This window comes from Ambystoma mexicanum, chromosome 6p (assembly GCF_040938575.1).
Source record: "Ambystoma mexicanum isolate Mex_15411 chromosome 6p, UKY_AmexF1_1, whole genome shotgun sequence".
NCBI lineage: Eukaryota > Metazoa > Chordata > Amphibia > Caudata > Ambystomatidae > Ambystoma > Ambystoma mexicanum.
This window is the reverse complement of record NC_090935.1, coordinates 1,249,775,977-1,249,799,223: the sequence shown is the minus strand read 5'-3', so window position 1 is coordinate 1,249,799,223 and position 23,247 is coordinate 1,249,775,977. Positions and strand designations below refer to the sequence as shown.

Below are 23,247 nucleotides of genomic sequence, written 5' to 3'. Positions count from 1 at the left end.
GTGTGCTACCTCTCCCCTCCTCTCTCCCATCCCGACCTCTCAACTCCTGATGCTCAACCATTAGTCCTCACTCAAGTCGCCCTCCTCTTCCTCTCTCCAACTCCTGTCCTCACCTCATCAGCTTTCTCCTCCAGCCTGCTCTAAACTTACTCCTCCAAATACCCAAACCCTTCAGAATTCCAATTTAATTTTTATAGGGAGCCCTGGAACCAGCAGGGCTCAAGGGAGTTCAGGTGTGAGCTGTTGTGCTTTTTCCATTCTTGTTGGATAATCTCTGGCAGAATGTGTGATCACAGATAGGGTTGAGCTGACTCTAGCAACAAGCCATTGTCTTAGAGAAGCTTGTGGGATAGTGAAGTGTTAGTGTACATTTCCATGACACCACGAAAGCAATAAAAGATATCCAGCTACAGATAGAAGTAAATTGCTTGTGCCAGAGACCCTCCAACCCAACCCTTTGAGCTCTCATTAAGCCCCAGACCCACAAGCTTCGAAGAGGATTGGGAGGACCGTGCCCTTACCCAATGCCTGTGATGAAACAATCCCAGTATGGTTTTTGACAATCTTTCCACACCAGACTCCACGAGGGAAAGGCTTAACATATGACTTATTGTGCCTCCCCCTTACCATCCTTCTATAGGCACAAGCCTGATATGTGGATGATTGTGCATCCACTGATCTTGAAAAAGGACCGGCCTAACATATACAGACCTTCAACAGGACTGCACCTACTATGACTGACATTATCCCATCCTTTCCTGAAAGCACTAACAGGATGGGCTGTGTGTTTTTGTTTTCTTTAGTTCCCCACCCCATGTAACAATGGGGGGAGGGAGGGTGTGCGTCTCTCTCTTCTCTGGGGGGGGGGGGCAGGTGGCAAAGGCGGTTAACATTTGAAATCCATCACTCTACAAACCAGCTACAAATTGGGTACACAGACAGGGGAAGATCGTGAACTCGGTAAATTGCTAGTTAAGAAATGTTTATCAAATGCTTCTTTTCATCTCTGCCTGAGGAAGTTGTCACAAGACCACAAAAGATTGCATGAATGATTGCTAACACCGCACAAGCAAACTGAACCTATATAATATTTACTCGCGTACAACTTGCCCCCCCTCCATTAGAAAGAGGCAATTGCTTTTCTACTCCCTAAATATTATTTTATGCAGAATTTCAAAAATACTGGATAAAATACTCCCACTTCAAAAAATCATAAGAGAAGCCTTGCACACACTTTTATACTTCCGCGCTGCACTTGAAAATAAGTCAGCGTGCAACAGTACTTGGATCCCTCAGAGACATCTCCCAAAAACAATGTTAACAAGTAGAGTGGACGTCTTGCAACGGTAATAAAATCTGTAATGTCAAAAATCTGATCCAAGGTGCTACTGCACATTCAGCTGCCACTTTGAGCCCCAATGCAGTGTGTCCTGGACTGAAAAAAGAAGACTGCATCTTCAGCCCAGCACCCATGTCATTGATCTTGCTTCCTGTCTGACCACAGCGCAGCAGGCCACCATGATGAACCCGGTGCATGGCACGCTTACATTCAACTACAGAAATAAATTTCATTGATATAAAACATTCCCAAACTTTAATGCATGCACTTATTTTATGCCATGACAGAAAAGCAAATCTATTTAACATAAGCTCATTCTGATCTCACTTGCAAAACGTTTAACATATATGAATAGTCAGAGCTAAGCTCATCGCAAATATTTTTTTGCAGCAATGTCTGATTTCGAGCAGAGAATTGTAGTTAACTCTGTTAAGGGACATTGACCAGCTACAGATTCAGAATAAGAGTGTTTTAGAGTGAAATAACTGGATAGTGTGGCGGTTTCTGCCCTGGCAGCTGGGAATATAATAAATACGTCTTCATTGTTTAAATGTGAATTTTTCATTGACGGTACAATCTCAAAGTGCATCTGAATTAGAGTAAATATTGCCTAACTAGAGAGATGGTATGTAAAATGGACAGCAGCAAAAATGGGTACAACGTAATTTCATTGCCTGCAGTTTTTCGCGTGGTTTTTTGAAGCCGATTGTTTTTCGAAAAAAAAATCACCACATTTTTTTGGGGGGGGGTTTAAAAAATTATATAAATTGGGTGTGGGTGTACGGGGATACAAAAATAATGAAAGGGGATGGGGTTTGGGAGGGTAAACCCCCCCCCCCCCAAAAAAAGAAAATCGATTTTTTCAAACAAAGAAATCCACGGTAAAAAACCCAGCGATGAAACTGCAGGCGATGAAATCACATGGAACCACAAAAATGTACAGTAAAGGGAGAATGCAATAATCATATGTTTATTATTTGAAGTGAAATACAGATTTCTTGTGGGACCCTCAAGATTATGTTGGAGAGGTTCCGAGCCACAGTTTTCCCAAGAGAAGAAAGATTGTTGAGTCACAAAGGGGATCAGGACCTTCTGCAGGTTCCGATTGCTCCCAAACCCCTGCAAAGCAGCAGCTACAAGGGACAGCACACAACCCCAATGGAGAGGAACAAGGCATAATGCATAGCCATCTAGGTTGAAGACTACACCTTAAAGACTTAATTTCTTTGACCACCAGAAATCTCACAACGTTACAACTGAACTGCATCTAATATGTCAAAGATACAAATGTATATCATTTTCAAATTAAACGTTACCATTTTCACTCTTTCCATTGCTTGTTGACTGCAGACGTGGCTCATTTGTTATGTGTGACAATACTTCAATTATAACTCAAACATGTTTTTGAATGAGATCCATGTAAAATACTGCCAATTCCCCCTCACGGATTTGCATATATGTGCATGGGCACTCCAGTCAGCCTCTGATGTCTGAGCTCAAACCTTAGGTTATCTACTTTCTTTGTGGACTGCAAACTCTGCTGGAGATTGTGGTGTTATCTGGGGCAAGTTCCACGACAAACATTTCTGTATTCTTCAGCCCCGTGTCTGCTCCATTTCCATCTGCCTGCCCAGGACATGAAGGCACATCACCGTAGCACCTGGATACTTCATTGGAACTCTTAAATGTGGGCCTACTTTAGTTTGCGCACATATGTGTCATAGAATACACCGGCCTGTGATCATTGTCACTATCCCCTGTGAATAACTGGGGTTGATTTGTGTTTATGTAAATACAATATGCACATCAAGGACATAGGATTAGATATTTAGGTGAAACTCATTTTATGCTGAACACAAGTTTTCGTTCTAAATCATATAGGGGGCTTTGCCCATTTTGTACATGACTTACATGCAATACATTATGTCACATATGTTGTTCAGTGGATACAATCTGAAAGGTAATTGGGCAATATAGGAATGATAGGATCACCCATGTTTTCCCTGGGTCAAATGTTGGGTGGAGACACTGTCATTACTGTAAATCCAGTGCTCCCCACCTCACGTCACCTATCTAGCGTTAATCTATGCCAGCTAATATCTGTGCATTGCAGTAGGACTAGGGGGTGTACTTTATAGACTTCCAGAAATATCATGACTTGACTAAGAAATGGTGGGGGTGGACAGGCCCAGCTCTTGTACTGTTAATTAACCCTCCACATGGTAATATAAAAGTAGGCATTATTCAGGTCTCATGTTGGAACACAATCCCCATATGACCACAGTTTCACCATCTTGAACTCGATGGGATGGGGAACAGACTAAAGATATGGCTGCTCAAAATGGTACCAAAAACCAATGCCCTCTTGTCCACTGGTGAATAAGTGAGGGAAGAAAGACAGGGAGGGCCAGAAGAGGCAGGAGAGACACCATGCAAACCCAATCAAGACATTTGGCAAGGCAGGCTCCAACAAAGCACCCATAACATGCTGTAGCATGGAGAGCATAACATCTACTTTTAATTTCTTGAAAAATTAGAATTTGTACTGGGAAATTATTAGCAAGCAGGATATGGTAGGTTGAAAGGCTAACTTGAACTTGCAGTGCAAAAGAAAAGGAACAGCAACTAAACGGATATTACGAAGCATTAAATGCTGGGGAAAATCTTTGCATAGGTGTTGAGGTTTTAATGTGTGACATTTTGTTACAGAGATTCTGGATCAAGATCCAATCTGGCTTTTGACATACACGTGCTCCAGCAAGGGAAAAGGCACAAGATTTAGTAACCATATTAGACAGGCCTAGACTTCCTAGGGGAGCAGGCAAGGAAGGACTGTAAGGATAGCAGTTCTTTCAGTAATTACGGCCTAGAGGAAATTCAAATACATTTAATCTTTTTTGGACTAGAATATAAGTAAAGGAAGCATGCTTCATGTAAAGCTGGAAAATACCCAATGCGTATATAGTTGTTTCCAAGAGGTTTTGTTGGCTATATGTTTTCCACTTTGAGACCTTATAGGTATACCTTATCTCATATATAGATCGGGTAAACGTAGTGTGCTAATAAAGTTAATGGGATCAATGAACACAAATTATGTTTTAGGAAAATTTGAAAATGCAACTGGTGGGGAGATGCAGTGGAACTCCCTGACCCGTTGTGAAGAGGAATACAGTTGCACAGACGGGGAGCAATTGTGGATACATTTTAACGACCCCCAACCCTATTCATACATGCTACATCCGTGTAATGCAGGGTCTTAAATGGCAATTATCAACAAATGACCAAGGACGAACACTTTCCATGTGGAAGCCTACATTTTGTTACAGAGAAATAAAGCACACCATATCCGAAAGTGCAGTGCTAGGACCCCGGAAACAGTTGTTAATATTCTATAAATGGTAGTAACAAGACAAAAGCAACCACATAAACCTTGCAGCAGTAAGGGGAGTGGGAGGCATCAGCATGTACATTTTTCCCTATTGCTCCAAAAACAGAAGTAAGATCAAAAATAATTGAAGAGAAAATGCAAACAATAAAGATACTGTAGTCCACAAGTATGGCCAAAAAATACTATATTTTTAACCAGCAAGATCATTTGGGGCATTATCATACAACGTTAGTTTCTTTTTTCAAAAAACTATATCCCATCCCCAAACAATAGACAATACATGCAGTTGAATGACATTTTAAGAACAGCAAGTATGATTTCTTAAATACTGCAAGTTAAAAATGCATCTGACAAAACCCCTTCAAAATTCAGGTGCAATAAAGGCTTCCACAGTATGTTGCAATGTGTGGAATCCAGCAATGCGCACCTGGTCACATCCTCGGAGAAGAAAATAACACATCCTTACAATCAGGTAGATCAACTGATCTTTCAAGGTAGGTTTTCTTCAAGATTAAAATGCCGGGACAGATTTGTCAAGGGCATGTGAACGCTTGAGTAGTCCTCAAACATTGTTTAACGACAAAGCAAAATAATAATGCTTATTGTATTCCGATAGGTGTCTGGGTGTTGGCGGGCACATATACAAACTTTGTTTTATTTGCTTCAAAACTGATTGTAGAACTGAATGATGGGCGAGGAGGTCCATTCTGCCTACTTGCAAAGACAGTCAAAAGCAACGGTTAGTTCTTGAAGTAAAGTAACTTCAATTTGGGTAATTTCTGAAAGGGTATTCTGCTGAAAAAGTCTCAGACAGAGCAAGTAAAATAGGTGACATTTTGAAGAATACATGTGTGAATGTCAAAAAATACAGCAGTGAAGTCACACTGCATCATTATCAGGTTTATAATCCCCAACGTAACAGGGCCAATATGCTCTTATCAAGAGGAATCATACCAGCTATCCATTAGATTGGCATATCATCAATTACATAATATTGTACTGGAAGGCAGGTCTTTGGTAGGCCATGTCACACCTCAAAATATGTCTTCAAACGCATTTGATGCAAACTGATATACTCAGAAGGTTGATAGCCCTCATTCCAGGTATCAAGAACAGCAGCACATAATTAACTATTCGGATACACTTTATTTTCCAATGTCTGAACATTTCATTATGTTCGACAACTTCATTCTTCCGCGGGAGAGTGCAGAACACATGTACAGGGTCAGTAAACCTGTGGAAAGTGAAGGGTGTATGCATCTGACAAAAGCTCCCAGATACGCAGCCTCCCCCCACAGTCTGAAATGTTTGCAAATCATGCAGTCACATTCTGATTGATACAGTATCCAGCACAGAGTTTTTTTTCATCTCCCAATGCAAAAAAACAGCGAAAACGCAGAAAAATAAGTAAAACAAAGTTCATATGACGCAGAATGACTTAAAAAATTACAGTTCATACAAAGTCACAATCGAAATAATCTGAATTATAAAAAGTAAACTGCCCTTGTAGCTGCAATACACCTTTTTTGTCAGGACATTGGTAGTTAATTTGATTAAAAAAAAGGCAAGTTCAAGGTGTTTCTTTAGCACACATTACAGCTCTCTTGTGCTAGTGAACATCTACTATACACAGGTTCCCAAGTTGTTTCATGACATTCAATGAAAACGCATAGTTTTGGCAAAGTTAAAAACAAACGCTTTTGCCTACAGATTCAGGTAAGAGGCACACACTTCTGGAATTGAGCTCTGTAAGGCATAATATTTTTTTTAAAAATCGCCAATTTACTAATAGTCTAATACATTCTAAACTGGAAGTGCTGTGCCACTCAACGGGAAATCGCTTTGAAAACAGGCACCCTTCAAGAGGACATGGGCCATCCATTAAAAAACAGTTGGCATAGTGAATGAGTCTAAAATATATTTTTTTTAATCTCAGAAACTCCATCTGAAAGCTTGCCATACAATTATAGCAAGTGGCTCAACTAACTCAAAGTATTCATTAAGATCTTGCTGCACAAACCTAATTTCACCATGAAATCAGGGCAAATATTTTCATCTGAAATCTTCCATAACGCTAAAACTCTGCCTGGCATTCTTATTCTCAGCTTGTGTGACAGGAGGAAGCCATGCACCCCAATATCAAAGAGGGGTCAAGATGGACCACATATGGCAAACAAAGACCAATGTCAGCAAGAGTCCTGCTCCCGATTCTATGCACTGATTGATGGTGGCAGTTTCTTCTTTGCCAATAGTCCCATATGCACTTAACTGATTCACCAGAACTGTGACATGGAGCGTTCCGATAGGAAGGCCCGGCGTGGGTAGTGTGCTCAAACATACAGTGCGGAAGGCATAGGTTTCAAGACGTTGGAGTTGTACAACTGGGAAATTAAAAATGTTCCTTTTGAGGGGTTGGATATATTTGAAAAGCCATCATTTAAAGACTTTTATCGCAGGCTTGTTTAGGACCTATAAAATGCCCACCCCGCCTTTTGGAAGTTTGGGCAAAGTTTACATAAAAGCAGTTTGAAAGGCGTGCATCTCAGACTTTGACAAAGTTTCACTTGGGCCAGGTTAACATTTCCTTGTGCTTGGCAATGCAAATGATTTTGTAAAGCATGATGGTAACACCATGCTGTACAAAAGTCACCGTTTTATTTTCCAATTGAAGAAAAATATCTTGTCCCTAGTCAGAAATAAGCTGAGACACGTTTTACATTCTCCTCTTTTAAAAAGTAAACAAAACATTGTCCACATTGTGAATTCGCTATTAGACGTACAATACAATTACATAGATACATTTCATCAATACAGCACATTCAATCTGCCCAGAAATTAATGTGACAAAGCCAATATGGATGCTGCTCCACACCCTATGTGTATGTGTGTGTGTGTGTGTGTGTGTATATATATATACACACACACACACACACACACACACACACACACATACATACATACATGTGCATGTGTGTAGAGCGAGAGATGTATGTACAATGATTATATCATTCATTAACTGAACTATATCTACAACCAAGTTTTCTTTAACGTTAAATTACAGGTCTATCCCAAAGGGAGAGGAAAAAAATACAATTGCTTGGGTTTTTATTTCAAGAGAGGGTGGAAATGAGCAGGACAAATGAGGATGAACAACATTTCATCAGCATGTATTGTTAACTTTGGTATTTAACCAACAAACCATTCATTTCTTCACCGCTCCTTCTGCCGCTCAGTAACAGCAACATATGAATCAACACAGTCCAGGGGAGAGCACCATAACCGGTTGGGGGACCAGTAGCATGACAGACCACTGCCCGCTATGTTGCCCGATTTGGAATCCTCTCATTGGTGATCAAGGTATGGGTGGGGTAAGGGAAACATCGAGGAGCGAGATAATATAATTTCAAGCCAAGCTTCAAAACAGGGTCTCGTCAGTATGTGTGTGTGCTTATGCTCATTTGTATAAACTGTGTAATTAGATTTTCAAAACGTGTTTTTGTTTATTTACCACCGCGGAGCATATAAATTCTGAAACAATGTGTGGATGCTCAGTATGAAGCAATGGACTACAGCCTGATATTAGTTGTCGGCAACTGTACTGAGAAAGGTTCTTGAATAAAGTAACTCATCAGCCATTTCTGATGACCAGGAGTACATAGGCCTCAATAATATGGCAATGTGTCCTCTATATCCACGTATCCATCCCTAGAGCGAAGGAGAGCCCAGCTGTCTCACAAATACTCATTGCCCAGTAGCAGATTTACTAATGCTGCCGCATCGACAACTGATCATTTCCTTTATTAAAAAAAAGCGAAGAAACCTATGGCCCAGCCCCCATAATACTTAATTTGTCTCAGTTGTGTCGTCAAATCAGCTCCCAAGCAGTTGATTTGGTATTTCAGTCAAAAAACTATAAAATAAGCCTGTCAAGTTGTTCCAAAATACAGCCTGTTTCGGCATCATGAAATCGTTTAAAAAAATGTTTAAAAAGTAAAAAAAAAAAAAAAAAAATCAGTAGATCTCTACATGACGAGCATATACAGTAAACAACTTGTTTTAGAATTCAGGCACTGGGGATTGTGTAGTGTTGTTGGTATGCACGTTAGGCTTCAGCAACTTAAAACAAACCATACAACAATGGCACAAAGCAAAAGCTGAAATCATACCAAACAAGTCACCCTTTTGTGCCCTTGGAGCGTTTGCTTTTGCTACGGTAACATGTGAACTGTCTTTTATGCATATGGCTAGATAACCCGGGTATGGCTAACACAATCCATGCACAACGATCTATTGCTTGATGAGCTCCCATTGGCATAAAACAAACTGTCCAAGACAGTGCCAAAATGTGTTCTACTTTATACACAATAATTTAAAAATCACAGTATCAATATGTCTGATCCTTCAGAAAAAAACATAAATTAGAACAGCTGATGGCTTAACGTATGTTGAAACTAAAGGATGCCTCACTCACTACACTAGATAAAGCCAGTCTAAATACAGGTTCTGAACAAAGGGAGGAGAAAGACTTGTTTACCATAAACAAAACAAAAATAACAAGAGAGTTGTGAGATTGGGAAAGCCAACTAGATTTTTGCCTCAGTAGCCATAGAGATAATCCTCGTTTACCCTGCCCTGGTAAGTGCACGACTGAGAGTTCCAAACACATTGTGTCACAAGGTTTTGCTTAAAAACAACTGAAAACAAAAAAACAGGAACTGTGCTGCAGCAAAGGTTCTCCAGCCCCTTTTGTTTTCCTCTATATAGTTTTAAATAAGATATTTACTACAAACTCTGTGGACACCTACAGAGTCCAGGACGGCAATAAATTAGTATTATGCAAATCGTTTTTTCACAGATAATACAGTCCCTCTTGTATTTTCTTCAACGGCCCGAAATGGGGAAGGTGGGTTGTACCAGGCACAGTTAGACTAGGTTGTACTCCTTCAGGTTTAGCTGCAGGATAGTGTCCTTGACGGCTGCAAAGACAAAGCGGATGTTCTCTGTGTCAGTGGCACACGTGAAATGGGAGTAGATTATTTTGTCGCTGTCGGGATTCAGGTCCACAAACATCTTCAGAATGAATTCTCTTGCTGCTTGTGCATCTCGCTGGGGTCCTTCATTAAATATATAAAAAAAAAGGATAAATCAAAATCTGTTTTGCAGAATAGCCTAAGAATTATAACGTTTCTCTTAACAGTTTATTGTAGAAGGGGTAAGAAAAAGTGATGGCAGTTTCGACGTACCACAAGTTAATGAAAAAGTAAGCGTCCTAAGGAAACTTGTGCAAATATTCCCGAAGGCAGTCCCACTTACCAAATGGGATACACTTTGGATTGAATAATAGAGTTGAAGAACAGTGATCATCAATGGCTGCAGTATAATTGCTCACAACACATTGTAGCATAACAACCTTCACTTATAGAATTATTCCAATTTCATTTGACCATTAACGTTAAGCAATGGCACTGGGCCCTGTTTGCAATGCTCATGTTCGAGACTGCTGAGTATTGGTGGTCTTCCAGCTTAATGGGGCCACGCTGGTGACAAGTGTGCAATATCCAGTAACAATCATATTTTAAAAAATGAGCCAAATATATAAAAAAATCTCTCCTCCGAGTGTCCTTTATATTAGATAGTAATTGTCTGTGTAGCAAAGTCTCTTAGTCAATTACCAGTTTGTAGTAGTTATTCATTTCCTCTTTACAGTAAATGTACAATCTTATATAGTCCGCATTATTGAAAGGGTCTGTTCTACACACTTCTTCAATGTTCACAATTTCAATTAGTCTCATCGTCCTGTAGTGTTTAACAAATGGCTGCTTGCCATCCAAAGGTCAATATAGAGGAGGAAATCCATTTGTTTCTGTTTTCTTTCAAACAATATCCGATTTTCAAATCTACCCTGAAACAAAATGTTGTGGGAATAACAGCTGACCCGAATGCTGTTATATCCTCTGGGAATCATCACTTCCTCACAAAACATTAAGATAACGGTCAAATTCAGACCATATGGAAAAATGAAAAAAAAAAAAACTAGACAATCCAAGGCTGTGGAATGAAAAATAATTTCTCTGTAACGTTTGACAAGGACTATGAAAATATGGCTTACTTTGCCTCCTTAAAAATTAGAGTTTAAAGAAGTTTTGTATAGTTTAACATCTGTGTCAAAATGCTCACATTTCAGTATTTATATTCATATAATGAGGCTTCCCCTAAAAAGCACGCTATCAGGCTAAATATCAAAATTGTCTGCTTTGCTTTCCAAGATTTAAGGTATGCAGTTTTTATGGGGAACCTGTGCATCTAACCAAAATGTCTATTTTTTTTTATTACAACATTCTTGATTTAGTCACTACTCAACATTTCAAAATGGATATATTTTTGGGGTGTTATCACAATACGTGGAAAACAGAGAAACACATATGGAAACTGAAAGCTACAGCTCAAGCACAGCCTCTTGAAAATAAACATCAATAAACAAAAGCAGTCAATATGGCGAGCAACCACAGAGCACAGCCTCACATGCCTTCCTATTACAACAAACCCACAAATTGGACATGGACATAGGATGCAAAAACCAAAAGTACATTTAGAAACAGATATGGAAAATATAAAACACATCCAGAAACCAATGCATAATGTCTGACAAGCACACACAAAATACAACCACACACAAACTATACCATTACTGGCATCCCCAATTTAAGGAATATGCATGTGTGGGAAAAAATACAAATGGGCATTGAAAACGACAATGACCAGGAACATTTGACGTACGGAAAAGTCCACAACCGTTGGAGTTGCCAATGTGAAGTTCAAAATCAACTTTTCCCCTAATGCAGTCCATCCAACTACAAATGCACCACAGAGAAATTTCAGAAGATGCTCCTGTTTGGTGTATTCGTGGCTAGAGGATAAGCTTGAGCATCGTCCAAAACGGTTACTTCAACTAATACAAGAAAAACTTGGGGTGTTCAGGATAAGCAAGGACTGTCCTGACAGATACGGAAAAAGAGTAAATTGGAGAAAAAACTCCTCAAGCATTAACAAAAAAAGAAGGGGAAAAGAAATAAGAACTTAACATGCAGTTTGCTCGAGTCAAAGCCAGTGAGGCAGACAACTTCTCGTTAACCCAATTGATGATGTTGAATATAGCTTTACCAGCAATCTAAAAGAAATCAACAATTTTGAATGGCGATTGATTTTACAAAACGAATCAGAAAACTGAAGGAACCATATTAAGCATGCTCTGCCCAAATTTGAATGGCAAAGAAGAGGAAAATATTTAAAGAAGAGGTTAATGAAGAAATACAAAGAAACATTTCAAGCTATATCCTACATTTACACATTTTAAACTGGAAAAATCAAAATGCACTTCACCCCAAATCATTAAAACACTACAGACATACTATTCAGCACTGCTGATATGGGCCTGGCTATTTTGGAAGAGAAGAACAAGTTACTTACCCTTGGCAACGTTCTCTTCGTTTCCAGCTTTAGCTGCTTTGGAAACATTTCTCTCACTTGGCAGAGGGCGCTGTGCATCGAGACGGTCTACTCGATGTCCCTTGAGGACTTCCATCTCGGCTGACATCGTCGAGTACATATACCACGTGCAGCACCCGCTGGCTTCAGTTCTGTTTTTTCGCCACCATATGCAGAATTACCTGCCTTGATAAGTACCTCTTTCAATTATCAGATATTAAAAGAGCGCAAAGTCCAAAACCCCGAAATTCTACAGTAGCTTAGGTTGGGATGGCGATGAGGAATACGTGGGAGGAACATCCAGTCGAAAGAACGTTATCAGGGGTAAGTAACTGCTTCAAATGGATTGTGTCCTCCCACGTATTCCTCATCTTAGGATAGACTCCCAAAGCAGCATTATGTTCTTTTGGAGGAGGGAGTAAGAATTGAGAGTTGTTTGTCCAGAAAGGAGCAGAGAACTGCCTTGCAAAATCTTCCTTCATTGTTCAAAGTGTCTAAACAGTAATGTTTAGTGAACGTGTGGAAGGTGCCCTTTATCGGAACTCACTTCTGAAGGGCAGAGAATGTTGCCATGCCCCTAGTGGAATGACCCCTTAAACCTTCTGGGTGATCTTTCCCAGCTAGCCTGTAGCACTCCAAAATAGCCAGAATGATCCATCTTGATAGGGTCTGTTTGGTGTCTGATGGACCCAGTTTGTGTCCAATATATCCAATGAAAAGTTGGTCATGCTGTCACAACATTGCCATCCTTGAAATATATAAGCTTTGAGCTCTCCTTGGAGCGAGCCTATGGAATCTTTCCTCTTCCTTGCCAGGATGAAGGGAGAGGATAGAAGGTCAGAAGCACAATTTTCTGTGCTAAATGGTAGTTCGACACAATTTTCGGTAGAAAAGAGGGTTTGAATTTAAGGATAACCTTGTCCTTGTAAAACGTGGTAAACAGAGGTTTACAGGATAATGCCTGCAACTCACACACCCTGCAGGCTGATGTTAACGCCACTAACAAAATGGTTTTGTAAGTTGGCAGCCTCAAAGGGCAGGAATGCAGTGACTTGAAAGGAGCGCACGTCAAAAACTTTAAAACCAAGTTAAGGTCCCAAGTTGGTATTGGGAATGGTGTAGGAGGTAACATGTGTGAGTCCTTTTAGAAATGTTATTAAGGGTATTTTGAAGTGGGATGTCTCTTCTGAGATGTGTTTGAATATGGAAAGCACTGCTAGATAACCCTTGATTGTTCCTATTTGGAGCCCCAGATTTGCCAAATGTAGTAGAAAAGATAACACTGTAGGTGTATCTCATTGAAAAGGGACCACATATTTTTCCCTACACCAGCTGCAGAACTTGTACCAACAGCAGTGGTATAAGGAGTTTGTTGCTTGTTTCCTGGCCAAAATAAAAATCTCCATTACGTCATCCAGGCTGTCCCAATCCTTGTATCTCAGAAACCATGCATGAAGGCTGAGTGTCTTGACCTCTGGATGAAGAAACCGACCCTCCTCTCACGAGAGAATGTCCTCTCTTTGTGGAAGACGTATTGGCAGGCAGATGGACATATCCAGATGGTGCAGGTGCCACATCCTCCTGGCCCAATCCGGGGAAATTAGGATCATGGATATCCTGAACTTTCTCAACCTCCTGATCATGTGAGGCATGACTGGGACTGGAGGAAACGCATACAGAAGTAGTAACTCTCAGTCCGCTACGAACGCGTCCCCTGGAGCTCCTCTTGGAAGAAATTCCCTGGAGCAAAACAGTTCGCACTTCCAGTTGACGCTGGTTGCGAACAGATGCACTTGAGGGGTTCCCCAAAGGGTGACGATCTCTTGAAGGACTCCCTGAGCTGGTTCCCACTCGTCTGAGACTGCTCTGCCTGCTCAGAGCGTCCGCCGCCGTGTTCTCTCCGGCTAGGTGAACTGCCAATAGGGAGACTCCTTCTTGGATTGCCCTGAACCAGTGCTGCATTGCTTCTCTGCACAGTGGTAGTGACCCCAACGCCTCTTCTCTGGTTGAGGTAGTACATGGCCACTGTGTTGTCAGTCATTATCAGGACATTCTTCCCCCATACAGAGGGCAGAAAGGCCTTCCCCGCTGGTCTGATTGCCCTCACCTCCAAAAGGTTGATGTGTAGTTTGGACTCCGATGGAGACAAACAACGGCTTAATTGTCAGATCGTTGGCGTGGGATCCCCACCCTGTGAGTGAGGCGTCAGTCGCTACAGTGAGCTCCAGCCATGTTTGCCAAAAACGGTTCTGCCTTTAGAATGTTGTCCTCGCAGGCCCTCCACAGAAGGTCCTGTGAGACTCTGCTCGGAATCTGAAGGAGGTCTGTCATCCTACCTGAGAATTGGGACCACTGTGTTCTGAAAGCCCATTGAAGGGATCTCATTCTCAGGTGAGCCTCTGGCACCAGAAAAATGCAGTTTGCCATGAGGCCGAGCAACCTCAAAAAGTCAAAGGCTGGAAGACGCTGGGCACTCTGAAACTTGGCGACCATCTGCAAAATGCCTTGAGCCCTCTCCTCGGGTGGCAAGGCTTTTCCCAAGGATGCATCCAGGACTGCTCCAATAAACTGGAGTCTCTTAGATGGTATCGTATGAGACTTCTTGTAATTGAGGGACAAACCCAGTCTGTGGAGGGAGTGGCAGGTGACACAGAGATGTTCTTGGACCTGTTCGGGTAAATGTGCCCTGATCAGCCAATCGTCCAGATAGGGGTAGACGTGAACCCCCCCCCCCTCTCCTGAGACTTGCTGCCACCACTGCCATTAACTTGGTGAAAACCCTCAGGCGGAGGTCAGCCTGAATGGCATAACTCGAAACTGATAATGAGAACCGCCAATGGCGAACCTCAGGTACCCCCCTGTGCTTGTGATAGATTGGCACATGAAAGTAAGCATCCTGAAGGTCCAACAATACCATCCAATCCTGGAGCTGGAGGGCCTGAAGGATCTGAGAATATGTGACCATCTTGAATTTGTCCTTCCTGAGGAACTTGTTCAAGTATCTCAAGTCCGAGATAGGTCTCAGTCCTCTGTCCTTCTTGGGGATAAGGAAATGGGGAGAATACAATCCTCTGTTCCTCTCCATCACAGGTCATGGTTCTATAACACCTTTGTCTAGCAGGGTCAACATTTCCTTTAACATGAATGGATCTGGAATATTTAGCAAATGGTTTCCCGGTGGATGATCCCGAGGTCTCTGTATAAAGGAGAGGCAGTAACTCTGGGCTACTGTTTCCAGTGCCCATGCATATGAAGTAATACCTTGCCATTCTTTCAGATGCTGTGACAGTCTGCCTCCCACTGGGGTGTCGTGAGTCAAGACCTCAGAGTGGTTTTTGAGGCAGCTGACGCAGCAGCTGATGGTAAAGATGCTGGTGCTTGGGGGGCTTTGCACCTCTTCCTCGTCCACCACAAGGGAATCTTCTCTGTCCTCTTTGATCAGCCCATCCTCTCGCTCTTCCAACTGAGGGGTATTTGCAAAAAGACCTACCCCTCCAAGATGATCCACTGGGGTGAAAAGGCTGTGGCTGCCTGACTGCGGAGCATAAAGACTTGGCTGCCACCTTGGAGGTCTGCAGCTTTACAAGGCTTTCATCAGCCTCATTTCCAAATAAATGAGAGCTGTCAAAGGGCATGTAAAGGAGCCTGCTTTGCATATCAGGTGCAAATCCCGACTTCCTCAACCACACAAATCTACGCATGACAGTGCTTGCCGCCGTGACACTGCTGAGGCGGTCAGCAGTGTCCAGACTTGATTGCAAAGACTCACACATGGCCTCTTTGTATTTGTATTTTTTTTTTATATAGCGCTTTACTCCAAAGCGCTTTACAATTTAACAACAAGAATACATTGAACATGAAAACAGTAGAAGCAAATTACGAAATATGAATCAAACCAGTAAAACAGTATGTAGAACAATTTGCCTATCAGGTTAAAGAAGAAAGGAGGGGGTAGGGAAGGGAAAGGAAGAAGGGGAGAGAATGGGGAATAGAGGGAGGATTTAATAAGAGGGGAGGATGTAGGAGAGAAAGGGGCAGGTAAAGAGAAGTATGAAGGGGTACTAGAGGGGAGAGAGAAAGGTTAAAGGGGATAAGGGTGTCAGGGTGGGGAATTGAGAAGGAGTGATTTCAAGGAGGCGCAGAAGGAGGAATAGGTGGGGATGGCGCGGATAGAAGGAGGTAGGGAGTTCAATTGTAGGGGGGCAAGGAGCTGAAAGGAGCGGAAACGAGAAGAGGCATATTTGCCATCCCTTGTCAGGTTCATGAAGCCATTTCTTTCCTCACCCTCAGGGACGTGATCAGCTGCTATCACTATGCAGTCCCACAGGGTGAATGTAAACTTTGCCAGGGCACGTGTGGAATTAGCAGACTTTAAAACCACGCTGCTTTCAGAAAAGTCTTTCTTTGCTCAGGAGTCAATGTGTTTGTCATCCCTCTCAGGGGGTATGGTTGGGTATGCAGCTTGGAGGCAGATGTACCTGCTTGTACTCTGAAGTTGGATGAATTGTAGCCAGGGTCACTACTGGATGGCCTGTATTTTTTGGTCAAACTTTTAGTTATTGCAGGGCTGGACTCTGGAGCCTCCCAGTTTGCTTCAACCCTTTTTTCCATTGCCACATGGAATGGTAAAATAGGGTCATATTGAGGACCCTTGTCCAATATATCAGTCAGGTCGTCCTGTTCAAATGCACAAGCTGGTCTACTCCATCCCAGGAATTCCACTACTCTGGTCATTAGGCTCCTTTAGGATGCATCTGCATGATCAGCTGTTTCTAGTTCTGGGGAAGTGTCTACCCCACTAGCTGCCTGTAGGGTGTCATGTAGTTCTCTAACCCTGGTTTCTTCTGAAATATAGCATTCTGGTATGTTAGTATTCTTTTGAATACTAGGTGTATCCGATTGGAGACCACATGGAGGGGTATCATCAGAGGTTTCATACCCCTCATATATTGGAAGTCAAGGACCTGAAAAAATCCTGTTTAGGTAAAGGTTTAAAAACCTTTTCCTGGCTTTTTTGATGTAAAGGTGTTGAAGAATGTAAAATCGGCGTCTATGGCATCGATGGTGTCGACATCAATGGCGTCGACAGCTTGACTTTTGTTTTGTGCTTCGAGGGACTTTGCCCTCGACTTGATGATTTTTCGTCTCATCGAGTACTCGAAGACTCTCGAGTAGACTTAGGCCTATGACTCGGAGTAGGGGGCGCGAAGGGTTTCGCCTTGGCGTCATGCTCGTCTTAGACCGTAGCATAAATTAAGAACAGACTAAATAAGTGACTCGCCCCCAGAAGTGTGCCAGAAATAAACCTTTAATGAGTCTAGCAATTATTGTATAGGATTCCAGAAAGACACACTATTTGGTATTCCTATTCTTTCTTATTTAGGGTCAGTGCTGAAAGTGTTAGTTAGACTTGTGGCACTACTGTTCTTATTTTTCTTCTTTTTTTTTTTTTAAGGGGCCTGAACAAGAAAGCCAGCCACTCTAAAAGTAAAGAGCAGAAGCTTGCATTACAAAAAATTACAACAAAAAAATAACTTTTTTCCCTGTTTATTTTTTTTAGAGGTCGCAAGGGAGACCACTTTGGGGTGGGGTCAAATGACATCACTTCCGGTGGGGTCATCAGGGGGTCAAGGGTCATGTGATGTCACTTCTGCTACCCCTGGCATTTTGGTGAAATGACGTCCCTGGTTACATGCTCGATGCCCAGGCACCAGACGCACACCTTATGCAGGTCCGTGATTGACATCTTGGCGCTGCATTTTAGACACATTTTGAAGCCAGTCTTTGGAGCTGAAGACGAGGCCATTTCGTGGTAAAACGTAACTGAAGCCAGCAGGCGCTGTGCGTGGTATATGTACTCGACGATGACATCAGCCGAGATGGAAGCTCTCGAGGGACATCGAATTGACAGTCTCGACGCACAGAGCCCTCTGCCGAGAATCTTTTTTCCAAAACAGCTACATGCTGGAAACGGAGATATCATAAAATGAGGAATACGTGGGAGGATACAATCCATTAGAAGTATTATTATAAATATGTATACTAGCAAATAAATGATTTCTCAAAAATGTGAAAAAAATCCCACAAATAGAATTTTGGGTGTGGCGAACAAGCGGTACAGATTGCTTCACAAAAAAATCCAGTTGCATAGCACATTGATAAATATATTATGCAACACAATTTGACAAGATAAATTTAAAGGACATGCCAGATTTCAAATGTGAAGTGAAAGGCTTCCATAAATGCATACTACTAAATTTGGACTTTGTGAATTTTCACTGGCGGTATATAAAATGATGGCATACAAATAATCTGAGAAGCATTGGTGGACAAAGCCAGCAGTATGCCGAGGTACTAGCACCATTTGCCAGCTTTTGCCATCTTATGGATAGGTAGTACTGTTATGGCAGTGGCTAGAAAATGCTGATCTCATGCCTACGGGAAAGTCAAAAATGTTGGTTCTGCCAATGCTTGTAACCTTTTAGGTAATTGTAGCAGTTTCTCTATGCTGTAATCGAATTCAAGCCATGCATGTCCAGCTACAAGAACACCCATCGTAGGCTAGAATGTGTTTTTTCTCTTCCTTTCTGCTACTTTTGGTGCAGTAAAAAAGTGTCAGTAATTCCATTACCTCCACTTTGTGTGGTAACGGAATTACCACCACCTTTACCATAGCGCTGAATTGTAAGACACTGAAATGGTGTATTTATCTCCAGCAAGAGGCTCCTCCATTTCAAGGCAAAAAAATAAAAAATACAAATAAAAAGCTTGATTTACTGAAGCGGAATTACCGCTCGTAGTAAATCTGCTAAAAACCCCATGGAATTCTATGGATTCCAAAATTGGGACTAACACTGCATTACTGCCCCAAGAAATCCTGCTGTAAATCTGCAGGACCAAGTGGCAGTAACGGTATATGAGTTTGGTGGTAATACTATGATAGAAATCACAGAACTCCTTCAAAGTCATAATGAGGCCCCATAATTCTTGTAGGTTGGCGGTAATTCTGTGATTTTACTGAGGAGTTACCGCCTAACTCTTTTACGATTACAGCAATTCAGTCCTGTGAATTTACAGCAGCATTATGAGTGGTGGCAGCTAAGGTAATTCTATTGCAGTAAATCAGCTAATTTACCTTCAGTATCTTGCTGGAAGAAAATCCACCACTTATAGTCTAAACTTCTAAATCGGCAGTACAGTAAAAATGGCAATAATTCTTGTACTGCCAAAAAAGTGTCAGTAACGCAATTACTGAAACTTTTAACTTCACACCCGAACTCAATAGGAGGCTATATTTCCCGGTCTCATTTCTCTCTACAGTTGGCTGGCTGTGATGGGGTGGCCACAAATAACCACATCAACTTGGAATGCTGTTTATTTAACTATAGAATCCCTGATGGCGATTGCCCTAATTCGCTGGCTAATTGACTCCCTAAAGCCTTCTAGTGTTTCCCCGACCTAGTCCGCTTAGTGTTCAAGAAGAGTCATTGGGGATGGTGCCTTCTTTAACCCGGTGCGAATCTCTCGTCTTCCACACACAGTTCTAGCTGACATTTCACTACACTGGCTGCAAGATGTTCTCCTCCCTCTGCGGTACTATCCATCTGAGCTCTGTCTTTCCACCTCCATCCTTTGATCTCACTTCTCTTCTTACTCTTGATTTTACCATCAATCTGATCCAACTATCACTTGCGAGGAACCAGAAATGAGACATGGACACAGAACTCATGGTGATTGGCATACACTTTTATTTTAAGAATAAGGGGTTGGAATAAGAATGCCTCACTATCTCTAATCTAGGCGGTATTTCCCTACCTCAACCAAAACTAAGGGACTGTCCTGTGTCAAGATGTCCAAAGCAAAAATGTCCTGTGTCTGAAATCCTATCCTGCCCTCTCGTTCTAAAAAGTAACCCTAAGGTGCTATGGATATTGTCTTCGTCTCTGGAAGTGCCTAAATGTTCAAGTTCACCAGAAAAATATAAATCCAACAAAAAGACTCCAACAGGATAATGTTCACAGTTCTAGGGAATGGCTCCCCCAGTTTCTTCTTCACCATAACAAAAGTTAAAAAGAATAACCAAGTTCTTTATCCACTCCTGTGGAAACTACTCCCTTCCACAGGTCCTTTCCACACTTTATGCAACATACAATCCCAAGGGCATGGATTCTCCTCTGGATTCTCCTTACAACATACCATATTTTGTATGCGGGTTTCAGACTTGCAGAGTACCTGGTATACTGTCCTACCAGGTTGTCTATCTCCTTTAATGCAACTCACAAACCTAAGGCCCTGAATCTTCCTTGGGATTCTCTCTTGCAGTTCACTCCACACACTTGATTTCACATGGCTTTGCCTGGTATACTCTCCTGCCAGGACTTGGTTATAATTCCAAAATGCATGCTCCCCGGGTTCACCTAGGAGGAACGATTATCTTCTCCTGGTTCACAACCAATTGCAATACAGCCTAGTTCACTAGCCTGCCAGGCTTTCTCTCTTCTTATTCACTCTTTCAGCAGTCTCTTTATATCTTTCCACATAGGGGCCAGTGCCCTTCTTACAACAAAGGTTGCATTTGGCTTTTCTTCACCTTCTAACAAGTGGGTCCTTGACTGTTGTTCATCACTGTTCATTCCTTCAATCTCGACACAGCATTCACCCCTCTGTGCTATGGTTCCCCTCTCGCTCTCTATGGGCTCACTGTATGGTGTGGGTGCTCCTCGCATCTCTATTTCCTTCTTTGTTTGCCAGCTTGGTGAGTGTGCAGTGAGCCGGTTGGCTTCTGCACCGCCTCTCCCTGCTTTAGAGCGCCTTGCCTTGTCTGCCTGGGGGCGTCCAACACGGCACTCTTGTTGGCTTGCTTACTGTGCACAGTGCCAGCCTACATGCTGTGTTCCCAGATAACACTGCTGCGTTGGCTTGCTACATCTGGCTCTCCTCACTAATCCATCCGTCTGCTCCATCTCAGTACTTACAAAGGATGGATATTGAAAGATGTTGTCAGCAGTCTTGGCAACGTGTTCAAGGGGTTTACTACAATATGTCATCATGGCATCAGGAATCGAGTGCGTATCTCTAAAAGGGAAAGGGGGTTACCATGTCTCATCTGATGATGCCTGTCCTCCCTCTTGAGGGTTGCCTCCCCTCATGTGATCCTCTCTCGCATAGCCACCCCCAGGGTCAAGATCAGGTAGCGGCTGCCATCCCATGGCCACACAAGGAGAAGCTATCCCTGGGAAAGGAGTGATGACATCATCCGATCATCACACACTCCACAGTTTCCTCTGCTGGTATACTTTCCTCCTACGATAGCTCCCCACTCCTATTACTCCTCCGCTACTGTTACTCCCTCCTTTTTACTGCAGCGCTTCACCTTCTCCCTCTTACTAAAACCACCCTTCTATTGAGACTACCACTCACTAACGCATACTACCATCTGCTACTACCAACTACCACTACCTACTCCCACAACAGCTGCCACCTCCACTACCAACCTACACACACACCCTCTTAAATACCTCACCTCCTTCTAGGATTGGCCAACTTACCTTAGCGAATCACTTACCTTCCTTGAGGGGAGGTGTCCATGGGAAGTGTCAGAGGGCTGATAAGGGCTGGTAAGCCCCACCCCCCTCTGGCTGCAATTCTCTCCCTGACCTTGCAATGACCCGATGGAAACGTCCATTGCTTTTTCTTTAGGCCCAAGGTCAGACCTAGTTTAGAATTCCCCGGTGGGCTAGTAGCATTGAAGGGGCATTCCTTTAGAAAATATTTTCCCCGGTGGCTTAGTGGTTTCTCCTCCGTGCAGGCTTCAGTAGACGCCGTCTGCCAGAGCCATGCTTGATTCCAGAATGCTGTGCTGGCCCGGGAAGCCGTTGTGGCGTTAGCCACATCCCGTTGTGTGGCCACATACCATGCTGCTCCTACCGGTATCCTTTGGCATCTCGCCACAGCATCAGCTGCAGTGTTGTCTTCTTGGGTGGGGAACTCTCAGACCACCTCCCCGCCCCATCTGTTGGCGTCCTCCTTGGTCCTGCTTTCCCACTACACGGCACCAGAGCTGCATCAGGGGCTGGGAGGGGGGCCTGCACATACACTCCGGATACACCTAGGTGTTGTGAGCTAGGATTCCCTCCCCTGACAGGGCTTGCAAGCATGCCCTGTCACACTGGCACTTAGACCTAATTCAGCAGCAAAGAACAAGTTACTTACCAACTGGTAACGTTCTTTCGATTGGATGTTCCTCCAACGTATTCCTCATCTTAGATGTATTCCATCCAGCTTTGCTGCTCTTCGGAAATTTTTTCGGCAGAGGGCGCCGTGCGTCGATGTCGAGTCGATGGTGACGTCATCGGGTGTATAAGTAGTGTGCGCGGCGCCCGTTGGACTCAGTTCTGTTTTTCCCCTTTTATCTTTGATCTTGTACTGTGTAGAGTGTGCCAGCAGACAGGTATGAGCCTTGAGAGATTTGAGATGGCAATAACCCGGAAAAATCTACAGAGGGGTAGGCTGGGAGGGCAATGAGGAATATGTTGGAGGAACATCCAATCAAAAGTACGTTACCAGTTGGTAAGTAACTTGTTCTTCGAGTGGATTGGGTCTCCTAAGTATTCCTCATCTTAGATAGACTCCCACAGCAGTGTGGACAATTCCTCTGGAGGAGGGGGTAGATTTTTCGATACTCTTAGATGGCTGAGTATAGTACTGCTTTTCCAAAAGTTAGCTCCCTAGACTGGGAAGCATCCAGGTTATAGAATTTTCAGAAGGTGTGTAGCGAATACCAAGTTGCTGCTTCGCAAATGGATCTTATTGGAACACCTCTTTGAAGGGCCGTGGAGGAGGCGATGCCTCTGGTGGAATGAGCCCTTAACCCATCCGGAGGGTCTTTTTGAGCTAGTCTGTAGCATTCTGAAATGCAAAGCACAGTCCAGCGTGAAATTGTCTGTTTTGTCACCGATTGACCCAGTTTCCTTCCTGTGTAACCTATAAACAGCTTGTTGTCCACTCTAAGTCTGGAAAGTCTAGAGATGTAAAA

General features: G+C 42.8%; 1 protein-coding gene across 1 annotated transcript in view; it reads right to left on the bottom strand.

The window, feature by feature from the left end:
* Positions 1–4,894: 4,894 nt before the first annotated feature.
* Positions 4,895–23,247, bottom strand: part of LOC138510337 (guanine nucleotide-binding protein G(q) subunit alpha) — a 1,105,397-nt gene continuing 1,087,044 nt past the window's right edge. Inside the window, exon 7 of the mRNA XM_069625902.1 lies at positions 4,895–9,841. Coding sequence (XP_069482003.1) covers positions 9,651–9,841 — 191 coding nt within the window. The 3' untranslated portion in view covers positions 4,895–9,650. The remainder of the gene's footprint in view (positions 9,842–23,247) is intronic.